This window comes from Acanthisitta chloris, unplaced genomic scaffold, assembly GCF_000695815.1.
Source record: "Acanthisitta chloris isolate BGI_N310 unplaced genomic scaffold, ASM69581v1 scaffold2390, whole genome shotgun sequence".
Classification (NCBI taxonomy): Eukaryota; Metazoa; Chordata; class Aves; order Passeriformes; family Acanthisittidae; genus Acanthisitta; species Acanthisitta chloris.
The window spans coordinates 28,202-43,958 of record NW_008649733.1 but is presented as its reverse complement, the minus strand read 5'-3'; the positions used below and the strand labels follow the sequence as shown (position 1 = coordinate 43,958).

Sequence of the window (15,757 nt, the reverse complement as noted above, 5' to 3'; positions counted from 1 at the left end):
TTTTTTTTTTTTATTCATACTTAAGTAAGCAAATCCAGTAAATCCAACTCTACTTAGCCACAACTGAATCTTCCCACTGAACACTGATTTAACTGGGGCTTTCTTAGTACTCACAGGCCATGTGATTTTCTTAAAAGCAGATGGTCTCTAATTAAAAAATGATATAAGTTTGTTTTTCTGAAAAATGTTTGTCTAAAACTTATTTTTTTCAGAAGTGAGATGGGATATTTTGTTGATTCTGGAAAGGAATTTGAGTTCAGTGCAGAAGCTGAATGGTGGGTAAGATTTGCTATTTGCCCCTGTCCACTATTTTTAAGGCACTTGAACTGTTTCCACAGACACCCAGAAAAGAGCATTTCTTAAGAGGTGAGTTAAACTTACTGTAACAGCAACTACATTGGAGCCCCCTGGGGAGTTCTCAGGGATCCTGGCAATGTAGTAGTCAGAGGAAAACTTAGGGACGTTGTCATTGGTATCCAGCAAGCGAATCACTACGTCAGCTGTCGAGCTGAATTTCTCTGGTGTGTTCACCTCTATTGCAAGAAGCTAAGAAGAGAAAAACAGGAAATTACTACAAGGCAGCTATTATTTTTTCTTAAAGGGCCTTCCTCCATCACCCATGGCACATTGGTGCATTTTAGCCTGGTAAGATCAGACAGCTCAAAGCCAGGGAGATGATGAGCTAGGTCAGTGTGCAGCCTAGGCTTGTTTGTGCATACCTGCAATGGGCAATCAAGCTGTGGATAGAAGACTTCAAACCTGTATATACATGTTAGACTTCAGGTGACAGATGTGATTAGTCATAGCTAACCTACACAGATCAAAAAGCCATAACAGAAGCAAACAAACCCCCAACTCTGGGCAGCTCCTAGAACATAAGGAAACATGAGCACTGAATTATTCTGAATCACCACAAAAATTTAATCATGATCCTTTGCAGAGGAAGCATAAATTCTTCATCAAGAAAGAAGCCAGGACAATAAACTGCACCAAACTGGTTAAAGAGATGAGAGACCCAGTGCCCTGGGAAGTTTGGAAGCAGCACTAATGTGCTGGTTTGAGCTGAAGTAGAGTTAACTTTCTTCACAGAGGCTAGTATGGGACTATGTTTGGGGTTTGTGCAGAACACAGAGTTGATAATGCAGAGATGTTTTTCTTATTGCTGAGCAGAGCTCACACAGAGTCAAGGCCTTTGCTGCTTTCTGTACTGCCACACTGGCAAGGAAGTTGGGGATGCATGGGAGATTGGGAGGAGACACAGCTGGGACAGGTGACCCAAACTGACCAAAGGGATATTTCATACCATAGGACATCATGCTCAGTATATAAGGTGGGAGGAAGAAGGAGGAAGGGGGGACATCTGGAGTGATGGTGTTTGTCTTCCCAAGGAACCGTTACACGTGATGGTCCCTGCTCTCCTGGAGATGGCTGAACACCTCCTGTCTGTGAGAAGCAGTGAATTAATTCATTGTTTTGCTTTGCTTGTGTGTGCAGCTTTTGCTTTCTTTATTAAACTGTCTTTATCTCAACCCATGGGCTTTTCTAGTTTTTACCCTTCTGATTCTCTCCCCCATCCCATTGGTGGGGGAGTGAGTGAGTGGCTGTGTGGTTCTTGGCTGCTGACTGGGGTTAAACCACGACAACTACCCCAACCCCAAATGCTGGATAGTCAGGCATTGGTCATGTACAGCAGAATTCCATTTCACAAAGATTGTGGGAACTCCTACCAGACTTCTTGGGACTTCTACCCTTGCTGCCCCATGTTGATTAGGACTTTATCAGGTACCCACTGGAGCTTTTGAATTGCATCACTGTCTCTGAGGAGAACAGAGAGCTCTGGCATCCCACATTCTCGTAACTCTGCTCATCTGAAAGGACAGCAACCACACACAGCAAGATGAGGGATGGGGAGAAGCCAGAAGCATTGATGTTCTGTCTAGCTGCCAGCAGAGCTTAACACTACTGCACTGCATGCCTAACTGATCCCTCAGCTGAGAGTAGCTGGCACTGTTGGGTTAGCAAGTCGGGTTCTCACATTGCTCCTTAATGCATGGCTCATTGATGCAGGGAAGAACAGCCACCACAGAGAAGGAAGAGGGTAACCCAGGCATCTGGGGCATGGCAGTTCTCAGTAGGCAGCAGGGAGCTCTCAAATCCTCACTTGGAAACAGACCCAAGCAAGTGTTTGGTGAGTCACCCCTAAGGCCACAGATAAGCACTTTTCCACAGCACCTCAGCTACTTAGCACAGAATGTTTTCTCTCCTGTCCTTAGTCTAACACAAAACAGCAGCAGCATCTCTACTGTGTCTGTTTGCTACTTGCTGAGCAAAATCTACTGGATTTGGGGAGTGTCAGTAGGACATTTAAGCTGGCAGAGCAGCAAGCTCAGGTGGTGTGTGGCTGAGCAAGAAAGAGCAGTTTCAGCAGCAGGTACTGACACCGAGCCCTCCACAGCCTCCAGCCCAAGCGTCTGTCCCTGGTGGGTGGCCACATCACGCAGAATCATCACTTCAGCTCTGTAGGGGCTGAACCCAAGTGACTAACACCATGAACAAGGTGTTTGGTTTTCATGCTTGGAAAGAGACCTAGTTAACACAAAGCAGGAGAGCTCTAGCAACCTACTAGGGACAGCACATCACTAATAGACTAGTGAGCAGAACATTAACTGAGATATGAGAGGGTCAACTGAAAAGTCTAGCTGCATAGGTTTTAATTCCTAGTAGACACATGTTCTGGGAGCTCCCTCAAAGAGGGTGAATGCCTAAGTGAGCTTTGGAAGGAGGAGCATGGCTGCCACAGCATCCTCTGGCAGACTGCCTCACTGAGATGAGGGCTGTGGGAGCTCATCCTTCCCATGCCACTCACTGGTGCCTCCGGCTCCTCTTTCACAGCACCTCAGTGCCCTGCGGGGCAGGCGGCGTATGACGTGTCCATCAGTTGATAAATGCAGAGGGTAGTGTAATGACAGGGGATGAGGATAAGGCAGAGGTACTCTATGCCTTCTTTGCCTCTGTCTTTCAAGACTGATTGTCCTCAGTATACCCAGCTCTAAAGCTGGAAGTTGGTGATGGAGAGATGAGTGAAGCCCCTGTAATCCAGTAGGAGATGGTTAGTGACTTGCTATGGCAACTGGACACTAGCAAGTCCATGGGCCCTGATGAGATCCACCCCAGGGTAATGAGGGAACTATCAAAAGAACTTGCTAAACTACTTGCAGTAATCTACCAGCAGTCCTGGATATCTGGAGAAGTTCTGGCTGACGAAATTAGCGAACATGGCACCCATCGATAAGGTTTGGAAGGAGGATCCAGGGAAGTACAGGCCTGTAGGCCTAACCTCAGTTCTGGGCAAGGTCATAGAGGAGATCATCCTGAGTGCCGTTGACGGCGCATGAGGGTGACCAGGGGATCAAGTCCAGCCAACATGAGTTTATGAGAGGAAAGTCTTGCTTGACCAACCTGATGTCCTCCTATGACAAAGTGACCCACTTAGTGAGTGAAGGGAAGGCTGTGGATGTGGTCTATCTGGACTTCAACAAGGCATTTGACACTGTCTCCCACAGCATACTTCTAGAAGTGGTTTGGATGGGTGGACTTTTTGGGTAAAAAACTGGCTGGATTACCAGGCCCAGAGAGCTGTGGTTAATGGAGATAAATCCAATTGGCAGCCAGCCACTAATGGTGTTCCCCAGGGCCCAGTATTGGGGGCAGTTCTATTTAACATCGTTATTGATGATCTGGATGTGGGGATTGAGTGTACCATCTGTAAATTTGCAGACAACACATCTGTAAATTTGCAGGCAAGTTGGATGGGAGTGTTGATCTGCCTGAGGGTAGGAAAGCTCTACAGGGAGACCTGGACTGACTTGATCAGTGGGCTGAGGGCAACTGCATGAGGTTCAATAAGGGAAAGTGCTGGGTCCTGTGCTTGGGACACAACAAACTCATGCAGCGCTACTCCAAACTGGGGAAAGAGGGGCTCAGGAGTTGTTAGACAGAAAGGGACTTGGGGGTGCTGGTTGACAGGTGGCTCAATAAGAGCCAACAGTGTACACAGGTGGCCAAGAAGGCCAATGGCATCTTGGCCTGTATCAAGAATAATGTGGCCAGCAGGACTATGGTAGTGATCATCTCCCTGTACTTGACATTGGTGAGGCCACACCTGGAGTACTGTGTTCAGTTTTGGGCCCCTCACTTTGAAAAGGACATTGAGGTGCTGGAGAAATCCCAACAAAGGGCAACGAGGCTCATAAAAGGTCTAGAACACATCGTATGAGGAATGGCTGAGAGAATTGTTTAGCCTTGAGAAGATGCAGCTCATGGGTGACCTCATCATTCTCTACAACTACCTGAAAGGGGGTTGTAGAGAGGTGGGGGATGGTCACTTCTGCCATGCCTGCAGTGAGAGGACTAGAGGGAATGATCATAAGATGATACAAGGAAAATTCAGATTAGATGTTAGGAGAATTTTTTTCACTGTTAGGGTGCTCAGGCACAGGAATAGATTTCCCGGGGAGGTGGAGGAATCATCATCCCTGGAAGTGTTTAAGGAGCATCTGCATCTGACACTGGAGGATACGGTCACAGCAGAGTGACAGGTTAGTGGCTGGACTTGATGATCTTAGAGGTCTCCCCCAGCCTTGATGATTCTATGACTCTATGTTCCCCAGCAGTGGCACTGTTGATACATGCCAGTCCCTGCCAGACTTGGAGACGTTTGTATCACCTTGAGGTGACAGTGTTTGAGGAAGGTGGGGAACAGATTAAGTAGGCAGGGAAAAGGCCATCTCAGTATCATCTCCTAGAGCTGTTCCTGCTGTGTGAACATTTATAATGGTTGGAAATAAAGGGTGCAAATGTTTTTGAAGAAATGAATCTTGAAGGATTGCTTGCAATTACTGTAGGACATATCTGCTCTAAAAGGGGATCCTGGTCACTGCATCTCTGTGCTAACATTTGTGTTTAGGAGTCTTAGGTGGTGTTACAGCAAAAGAAATTTTTGAAGGGACAGTCATTCAGGTATCAGCAAAAACCTCCTTGTGCTTCTAAACCCTCTCAGCTTCTAAGACAGCACAGACATAAAATCTTAGTTGCTTATTGTGCACATGGAACTCTAACTAAATTATAACATCTGTAGTGAAATAATTTTTGCTGCTGGAATCAGCCCATCTTAGAATACCTTATGAGAGCTTAGTATTTTTACTTTGTTTTCTACACTCATTTTTATTCCCTCTCCTTTAGCAGCCATGGTCCAGCTATGTCAACATGCTGACAACATCTTCCTTAAGGGAGGAATTTTTGTCAGCTTACTTGCCTGAAGTGTCTTATGCAGAGCTGTACTGTTGGTTTTATGCAGAGAGAAAAAAATAGCTTTAAACTATTACTTCACAGGGCTACATATCAGCAATTCATACAAGTGCCAGAAAATCAAACTGATATGCAGTCTTAAAAGTGTCAGGTAAATTTTTTAAATAGAGTTCAATTTTGGCAACTGAAGATAATTACAGCCTCATCTGGTCCCAGTCTGTAGATGTGAGTGCCTACAAAATATCTTGGCTCCTGCCAAGGCAGAATGTATTCTAATTTGAAGGCAGTGAAGGTTTGACCCCCAAAGCATGTCAGCCCATGACAAGGTGGAACAGCAATATCTGGCCCCTGTAGCAGAGCTAGGTTGGAGGCATATGAATTACCATAGCTGCCATAACTTGGGAAACCCACTCAAGCTCCTGGACAACTGAAAATGAAGAAGTCCTGACTACCAACTACATTTCAGAGCCAGTCCAAAATGGAAGATAGATTTCTCTAGTAACTGCCTTTGCTTCAGGCAGTTTTTCAGTGCTTCTCCCAGTCAAATTAGCTCTGTGGCATTTTACTCTTCAGTGACAAACCAGAGGAGAGGGATCATTGCTTACAGAAGAAAACACCCTCAAAATAGCTTTGCAAAGCTGCTGTGAGATACACATTAAATAGAAATAGGAATATATTTCATCCAAAATTCTAACCAGAATGACTGCATTGGCAACTAAAACTGAGTAGGAAGCAATTTGAACTTTTCAGGAAAATGGAGATGGCAAAGAGGACTTTATAAAGTATATTGCTATCATATCATCCAGCTGCACCTTCTCCATTTGGAATCTAGACAAAGGCTGCACTTTTTAAGCTAAGTCTTACAGTCTTTCTCCAGTAGAAATAATTTCGTGTAAAAAAAAAAAGTGAATAACTGCTTAAGCTACAAAAATATGCATTCTTTTTTCCTGGTAATGAATTATTTCAGTGTTCATGGAAATCATATTAACTACTTTGATTTCTATTAGTATTCATGTAGAGGCCACTTACTGGTCTTTTTGTAGTTTAACCTGAATAAATTTGTGCTTATTATAATTAGTTTCAGTAGCACTTTATGGCCCTTTCAGAATCTTCCACTTTAATACAGTAATGACACCTCATATTTTTTTAGCATCTATAACTTATGAAGCTCAACATGGCTAAGGAACATTACAAGAGGAGATGTGAAAGATACAGAGGAGATGTGAAAGATACAGCAGTGAAACTTGCTAAGGACACAAAGCAAACCATATAGTATGGTAGAGAACTGTACTGTGAAAAAAATGCAACTTTCTGTACAATATCAAAACTAGCATGTGTTAATACTCAACTAGATAGTTATGCCAATTTTTGAAAAATGATTACAGGCATTCTCTATGCAATTCTTGCAGTCAGGACTGAACTATCTATACTCATGTTCAGAGACAGTTGACACAAAACCAGACTACTTAATTAGCTTGTTGATGAGCCAAAGAATCCATCAGGGAAGGTGATAATGCAAGGTTCCAGCTTTTGGATGAAAGCTGGTTCTTGCATGGTTGGCTTAGAGCACGGGTGAGCCTCAGGTCAGCCTGCAAAAGGCCATATAGATAGATAGGCTCTGACAAAGCAGTGAGCAATTTTTGGAAATTATCTTCCAGTCAGCTGGGGTCTTCAGCCTGCCAGCATTCAAAAGCATGATCATGAATCAAATCACTTAGTACTAAGCAGGTAGAGTTCTGGCTCCAGAGAAATTAGGATTTCATCCTGTGAATTTATCATTGTGAGAGCAGAAATAACACCCTGAGGGTTCAGTCTAAAATGGCTCAGAGCCACCAACAAGTACATTTTCCACAGGGAGATAAAAATCAACATTTTGCACTGACTGGACTAAATCAGTCCACAGATGCATCCATTAAGCCTTGGGAAGGGAGGAACCAGAGGCAGAAATGAGTTTGCTTTACATGGAATATCAGGCCACTGACAATGCATCAGACATCACCAAGTGGATTAAGAAGGTAAATAACATCAGATACAAAAGCTGTCATATACATAGCATATACACTGACAAAGAGGACCTGGAAAGCAGAAGTACCTTGAAGGTTAACACCTCAAATTTTTCATAGTCAATAGCAGCAGAATTTTCCACTATTATTGTAACCTGAGCCTCATTCAGGACAGTTTGGGGAACCACTCGGAAGATGCCACCAGGTCCAACAAGACGAAGGTTGAATTTAGCATTGGCTCCCTGTGAATAAAAGCAGATACAGCATTGTTTTCAGTAAATGATGCATTTCTTACAGCCTAGATTGCTCTGTTTCTTCAAACTATATAAACTAGAATGAGTCTCACTGCTTAGAGCCCTCTGTTCTCCATCCCCTGGGCAAGGGACTGCTAAGAAGCTTAGTTGTATAATCCCTCCAGCCCTGGTCACAAGACAGACACAGCTTTTCTTAAAATAGATTGACAAGCTTGGTTATTCTTTCAGTCATAATGGAAAAACCCTGCAGCAGGACTGGCTAAGAGAGGCATCTTGTGGCAAGCAGCCTTGGGATTCATGCCACACTCTGAGCTAGTGCAGGTAACAGAGATTATACCATGTGCACATTGGTAGTCAAGTCCTGCCTCTTCTTGGCTCCTGCTGAGGCAAGACAGCTGAACTGCTCGAGTAAGGGCAATGGACCCCTCAAAAGTCTTATAGAATGGCTTGGGTCAGAAAGGACCTTAAAGATCACCTCATTCCAATCTCTCTACCATGGATAGGGACACCTTATAATAGGTCAGGTTGCTTGCTCAGAACCCCAGCCAACCTGGCCTTGAACACTTCTATTGTCCAGTCTGTGTCCTAAGAACTCACGGGTTGGGATGATGAAGATGCAGAGCCACAAAGATATACAATTTCCAAACAGAGGTGGTATTCTACGTTTTGCACTGACTGGATGAAGCTAGCCCAGAGCTGCTTAACCTTTTGGAACCTGATGCACATGCAGGGAGAGAGGAGCTCCACTTGTACAGAATAAAATCTGACACACGCTTGACAGCTCCAGGTGAAGTGAGATGCCAAATCCTACTACATAGATAAACCTTCCAGTCAGAGAGAATATGGGAAGCAGCAGTGTCTAAAAGGTTACCACCACTTGTGTGTAAGTTGGGAAGAATAAGCCAGAGCCAGCTGGCCAAACTGCTTCTTTTAAACCAAACTGAAGCATGGAAAAGATGAAATGGGGTTTCTCATATTTCTGCCTTACAGGGGAGGTGTGAAGATGAGCTGAGTCCATCTCACCAAACTCCCTGAATTCACCAATTTCTCAATGTCATATTTATACTGTGACAAACAGCCAGATTCACTGCCTGGCTGGTGCCACGTTCTCCCCCTAGCATGAATCTTGAGATGAATTTCTAATAATAACTTTCAAACAGGACAACTCTACTTTCAGCTGCATCCCTGGAGGGCTTGTTATGAGCAGTTCTTGATGCTGCCCTAGCTTATGTCAAGAGAAGTATTCAGCAGTAGTCCCTTAAGGGAAACAGAATGACCTTGGATCCAAACTCAGTGTTCTGCATTGTTTGGCCACACAAACTTTCCTCTCAGCTACAGAGATGACAACAGGCTCTCTTTTGTTGGATAGTAAAGCCAAACACACAAAACCCAGAGCTGATGGGCTATGGAAAACAGTGCTGATGTGGAGAGTGGACATTCTGACCGCACAAAGTCTCTGCACTTGGGACTGTACATGGCTAGAAGGTGGCATGGAATGGGGAGAGAGCTGCCTCCTTCCAACAGCAGTGTGATTTCTGACAGTAATGTCCACTGAACCCAGATCTGTTCAGAGCAAGCCATTCTGCTACAGTACAGCCACAGAACACAGGAATGACTGAAGGAACAGCAGCACTGAGCCCTAAGCTCTGTCTGCTGAAGAGGTCTGGAGGAGAAATTTCTGCATAATTTTCTTGCAAGTAGAGATGGCATTTCCATCAAACTGTAGGCCTAAACCAGACCTTGCCCACAGCTTCCTTCTCCTCATCTGTACCACCCAATTCCCCAACAGAAAGAGTCGCTAATGGCTGTGACAGAAACACACATATGTTTAAGTTTCTTCTCTATATGGTCCTCTTGTGTGGAAGGAAAAACACTGCATTCTGCCTTAGAAAAAAAAGCAGCCTGTCCCCTCTAGAGTGATGTTTTACACTGCACTAGGAAACTTCTTGAGAAATCTATACAGTGTATTTATCAATGTTTTCTGCTTATTTTATAGCCTAACTTGCAGCCTGAATATTTTGTCAGCCTAGATATATATTTTGTCTCTAAACATAAGAGATGGGTTTTGTTTCTTGCCTTCTGCGGCAGCATCCCCCGTGACAATAGCAGCATAGACGTAGCACTGCTTTGAAAGCAGTCATTTATCTGCTTGCTGCAGAGCAGCAGGAAGGAGGGGGAAGAAACCAGTGGGTTTGATAGAGTACAATACCATCAAACCAGCACAATACTGAGCACAGTTACATAAGAGAGCTCTTTCCAATAGTGATACAGTTCTCAGATGCATTAAGCTTTTTGTTGTCACTACCTAACCTCAAGCTAACTCAGATGGATGTCATTTATACAGTATTTAACTTAGGAATCCCTATAGCAACCATCACCATAGTATCTACAGGCATCATAGGGCAGTTAGACGTCAGGCTGCAATGGATGGAGTCTTCTGCCTTTTCCCTTTATCTGGCTAGGGTTAGTTTGGCTGTGGCATAACTTTTAAGACTACCTAAAAATATCACTCCAGTGGGGATGATTTATTAAAGCCCGGACCACAGCATAAAGGCCAGAAGGACAACATATTGTGTAGCTTCCTGCAAGGCCTGGAGAAGATACAGACAGCAATTGCACTGAAAGTTTCTAAATGGATTGGAACCTCTGAGTGAATCTACAGAGGGGTTGTGTTCTTGGACATTATGCTGGAAGCAACTGAATGTAACCAGTAGTTAGGGGAATTTTAACATGGAGTGTTAAACCTTAGGTGACACAAGAACTGGGCTGCAGGACCACCTTTCGCATTGACATAACAGTATATGACAGACTAACTATACTTCTGGGTCCAGGATCTCTCTTGGATTGGACCCTACTACTACCTTTTCTGTCCTAGGCTTTTGGGGAGTGCAGGTGAAATAGCTGAATTCCTAAAATGGCATTTCTCCATCTGACAGCTCTTAGTTTCTGGAAAATAGAACAGGAAAACTGAAAGTCCACATAATTTCAATTTACCTGGTCTGAATCATTGACTGTAATCTTCAATCCCCTTAAGATTTCACCCTCTGGGGGATGCTCGTACATGGTCAGTTGAAATCTGTTCTGGGGACCATTTTCTCCATAGAATGTTGGTGGATGGTTGTTGAGGTCAACCACACGTATCGTCACCATGGCAAAAGTGTACACGGAGGCATCACTTTCCTGATCAACTTCTGATGCCTGCAGCAGGCAGGAGACAGAAAAGAATGATGAGAGTATATTCATTTTCCTCAGTTTCATGTTCAGGTATTGTTCCACATGTACAAATCACCATAACACATTAACTTGTACAAAGATTCACAGACATATTTCTCTAAAATCTCAGTTCATTTTACACTGAAGTTTACGATGATTAGAAGATTATGCTAATAAATCAGTCCCAATAAGGGCTCACCGAGAATATTCTCCTCCTAATTTTGTAATCTTAGTAACTCACCCTTGGTGCAAACAGTTCTCCAAAAAGAAATAATCCAATAAAGGCAAGGTAATTGCTTGCCTAGAGTGTTGACAGAACAGAAAAGGAACACGATGTTTACATTTGCTGTGGTATCACAAGTAGTTCACAGAATGACAGAATCAGTTAGGTTGGAAGGGACAACAGTGTGTCACCTGGTCCAAACTCCCTGCTTGATTAGGGCCATCCTAGAGCACATGGCTCAGGATTGCATCCAGACAGTCTTGAATATGTCCAGCGAGAGAGAATCCACAACCTCTCTGGGCAATCTGTTCTAGTGAGCAGTCACATACACAATAAAGAAGTTCTTCTTCGTTTTCAGGTAAAACTTCCTGTGCATCAGTTTTTGCCCATCACTTCTTGTTTTATTGGTTTCCACTACTGAGAAGAGCCTGATCCATCATCTTGGCACTTCCCGTTCCTGTACTTGAATACATTAATTAAGTCCCTCTCAGTCATCTCTTCTTGAGACTGAGCAGGCCCAGCTCACTCAGCCTTTTCGTGTAAGTCAAGTGCTCCAGTCCCTTAATCATCTTTGTTGCCCTCTGCTGGACCTGTTCTAGGAGCTCCATGTCCCTCTTGTACTGAGAAGCCCAGAACTGGACACAATACTCCAGATGTGGCCTCATGAGGGCTGAGTAGAGAGGCAGGATCACCTCCCTCAACCTGCTGGCAATACTTTTATTAATGCATCCCAGGATTCCAGTGGCCTTCTTAGCCACAAGGGCACACTGCTGGCTCATGGACAGCTTGTTGTCCACCAGGACCCCCAGGTCCTTCCCCACAGAGCTGCTCTCCAACAGGTCAGTGCCCAACCTGGACCACTGCTTGAGGTTATTCCTTCCCAGGGGCAGGACCCTGCACTTGCCCTTGTTGAATTTCAGTTGGTTCTTCTCTGCCCATCTCTCCAACATGTTAAGGTCCCTCTGAAGGGCAGCACAGCCCTCTGACATACCAGCCATACCTCCCAGTGTTGTATCATCAGTGAACTTGCCAAGAAGGCACTCTGTTCCCTTGTCCAAGTCATTGATGAGTAAGTTGAACAAAACTGGGCCCAGTATACAACCCTAGGGGACACCACTAGTGACAGGCCTCCAACTGGACTGAGTGCCACTGATCACAACTCTTTGGGGTCTGCCGCTCAGCCAGTTCTCAATCCACCTTTCTGTCCACTTGTCCAGCCCACACTTCTTAAGTTTTCCAAAGAGGATACTGTGGGACAAAGTGTCAAAAGCCTTGCTGAAGTCAAAGTAGACAGTGTCCACTGCTCTCCCTCCATCTATCCTGGCAGTTGTTTTGGCATAGAAGACAATCAGGTTGGCTAAACACAGCGTATCTTTAGTGAACACATGCTGACCACTCCTGGTCACCTTCTTGTCTTCCATGTGGGCAGAGATGGCTTCCAGAATGTGGTGTTCTATTACCTTTCCAGGGACTGAGGTGAGGCTGACTGGCTGATAGTACCCCAGATCCTCCTTCTTGCCCTTTTTGAAGACTGGGGTGATATTTGTCATCTTCCAGTCTACAGGCACCTCTCCTGATCTCCAGGACTTTTCACAGATGGTTGTGAGTGGCCTGGCTATGAAGTCTGCCAGCTCTCTCAGCACTGGTGGATGCATCCCATTTGGGCCCATGGACTTGGGATGTCCAGTTTAATTAGGTATTCTCTGACCCAATCAAGCTCATTGCCACATTGCTGCAAGACCTGCAGTCTTGAATACTGCAAGAAAAACTGTACTTGTGGTACTTAGGTATTTGAAAAGGAAAAAGAACATAATTTTTTTGAGATTTAGTCTCTGATTTACAGTTCTGCTTTGATGTCTAGATGAGCTTAATTTAAACTGGATATAGTTTAGACAGACAGGCAAAGCTAGATGGTATTTTTCTAAAGCAAAAGATCAAATCTGTCTGAGTTTTAATAACTACAACATGCAGACTGATTCACTGGATTGAACCTAAGACTTTTTTTTTCTGCCAGGACAGAAACTCTCACTAGTGTTTTTGTAACAACAGCTATCTCTAACATGCCTTTTTGCTCGAAGGACTCAAAATCAAAGGCATTTTTTCTCTGAAGATGCTAGTCTGGTAGCTGAGGTGCCTGTCACTACCTACGCTTTTAGTTCCTCAAGCAGATTTTGTAGCCTGCATGAGCTCTAGGTCACCACATACACAACCAGGAGATCCAAAAATCTTACAGGAGCTTAACTCATCCTGTATTGGGGAAGTGCTAGCAGGCTGCAGTGAAGCAGAGTAAAGAGAGGAAGAAATGACACCTGAGTTTAACTCAGACCATGAGAATTCTATGATCTCCCAGGTACAGCAAGCTGCTTGAGCCCAGCAGCAAGAAAGTGCCTTTGGGGATGCTACATTGGCTCTGGCAGTATGCAAAGCCTCAAAGCTGCCTTTAGACAATACTGTCCTTACAATGAAAATAATATGCATTTTTCTGAAGAAAACTGATACAATCTTCACAATTTAACTCTACATTTTTAAACACTTTGTCTTTAGAAACTGCTTAAAATAATGCAGACTGTCACACAGATACTAGCTCATTGAGGTGTTAGCATGTGTTTGTATGTGGCTGATCAATGCCTCGGGAGTGGGTGCTGATATGACATTACATGATCTGGCCCAGTCCTATTACTAATCATAGATTGACAGTTACCTATCTCTTGACATGGAGGTTACAAGATATTAATGCCCAGCTTAGCAATAAAATCTGGAAACACAGAGAACAGGTATCTACAGACCGTAAAGGATATTGATTCTCTAGGTTCAGAGATGAAATTAGGACAAGATGACTTCATTTGAAAGAAGAAATTTGAGATACTAAATATCCCAAGGGACAGAAGCAATTTGCTTTGTTTTATATTACCTGACACTGCTCAAATACAGGAGGCAGTTTCTAAAACAGGCAAAGTCAGTTATGAACTGAACTATTTTAGACAATAGCATTTAAGACCATCAGTCTTAAACTGGCTACAGAGCATACCTGAACTTTTAGTTCATACACTTCTTTCCTGAGCTGATTTGGGCTTTTTATCACAGAAATGGCTCCAGTAGTGTTGTTGATTTCAAATGAACCTTCACTTCCTGCAATAAAACCAAGACGGTCAAGTTACACATCACACTTTCTTTCTCCGAACAAGCATGAGCAATCAACTATACACTTGGAGAGGAGAAAGTTAACTCTGCTTCAGCTCAAACCAGCACAACTTCATTAAGCATATCTTTGCCCATATGTGTATCCATATCTATTAGTACAGCTGAAGCCACTTTTCAAAAATGAAGCATTTCTATGACTGGTCACAGTGAGATGAAAACAGAGGATGGCTAAAAAGGGTTTCCTCCCCTAGGAATGGCTCACTGGAGTTCTGCCTCTATGGGCACTCTGCTTCAGCTCAAACCAGCACAACTTCATTAAGCATATCTTTGCCCATATGTGTATCCATATCTATTAGTACAGCTGAAGCCACTTTTCAAAAATGAAGCATTTCTATGACTGGTCACAGTGAGATGAAAACAGAGGATGGCTAAAAAGGGTTTCCTCCCCTAGGAATGGCTCACTGGAGTTCTGCCTCTATGGGCACTGTCATTACATTCCTCTTCCCACCCTGGTCAGGTTCCCTTCAAGCTTCAGCAAACAGGCATGCAAATTTGGTACTAATTTCCATTATGCTGTCTTCTTTATATGTTGGTTTAGACAAAAATAGACATTCGTCATTGTAATTAGCAAATGCATAATTAAGTCTCTGAGAAACAAGAACATATCTCTCACTAATATCAGCTAAGGTGAGAAGTCTGACAATCTGTCTTAAAGAAACAGAGTCACTCCTTTTGCAGAGGACATCCCTGGGGAAGCATCATCTGGTCTTAAACATTCAGTTGTTAAAAAAAGCTCTCAACCTGTTGCAAGGCTGTCCTGAACAAAAAGGGGGTTTGGGAGTGTCTGGGGTACAACCCATGGCTTTCCCACTGAGGCAAAATCTTACACAGACAGGACAGGGCTGCAGGCTGACTTTGATACCACCACCCAGAATATGCAGAAGTAAAGGATGATGACCTGAAAACACAGTCATTTTTCTTTTTCTCAACTCAATTCCAATGTTGATTTTTAAGCCACCCGATAGTATCTTGCTTTCCTGATACCTGCAGTAACTGCAACTTCATTAAAGCACACCAGACACAATATTGAACAGATATTGACTCATACAATGGCCACTTATTAAGATACATTGGCCTGGAAAGTACATCCTGACTGAGAAGAAGCTTAATTCAATAGTGGTTTCAAGCCACCATACTTCATGTTATTGTGTAGTTATCACAGGGAAATTGGTAAGCTGGAATATGTAAGCAGTATTTGTGCTCCTTCATACAATGTGTTCAGAGGATTGGAGCAGCCTCTATTATTATCCCACACTCCCTGGATAAGAAATGCTAAATAAGAACAAATAATTTCCTATTTGCTGTTAGTATTTCCTTGCCCTTTGAAAAGCCAGCCTGTAGGTACTAGAATAATGACTTGTCACAAATAATGCCAGTGACTGAGGTGCAGGGGCAGAGACCCGTTGGAATCTTTTGTTCTCTGTTTCTTCAACTTTCTATGCACTAAAAGCATATTCCCTTCCCCTCTTCTCCATTTCACATGAACAAAATCCTTCATTAATGTACATGAGGAAAGCCTGTTCCCCATTAAGTAATATTTTGTGCTACTTACCTGT

At 43.6% G+C, this 15,757-nt stretch overlaps 1 protein-coding gene across 1 annotated transcript in view; it reads right to left on the bottom strand.

The window, feature by feature from the left end:
- Positions 1-381: 381 nt before the first annotated feature.
- Positions 382-15,757, bottom strand: part of CDHR1 (cadherin-related family member 1) — a gene marked incomplete at its 3' end in the record, with an annotated part of 35,374 nt that continues 19,998 nt past the window's right edge. The window contains exons 10-13 of the mRNA XM_009083845.1: positions 14,029-14,129; positions 10,559-10,762; positions 7,400-7,552; positions 382-546 (exon numbers count right to left, since the gene is read on the bottom strand). Coding sequence (XP_009082093.1) covers positions 382-546; positions 7,400-7,552; positions 10,559-10,762; positions 14,029-14,129 — 623 coding nt within the window. The remainder of the gene's footprint in view (positions 547-7,399; positions 7,553-10,558; positions 10,763-14,028; positions 14,130-15,757) is intronic.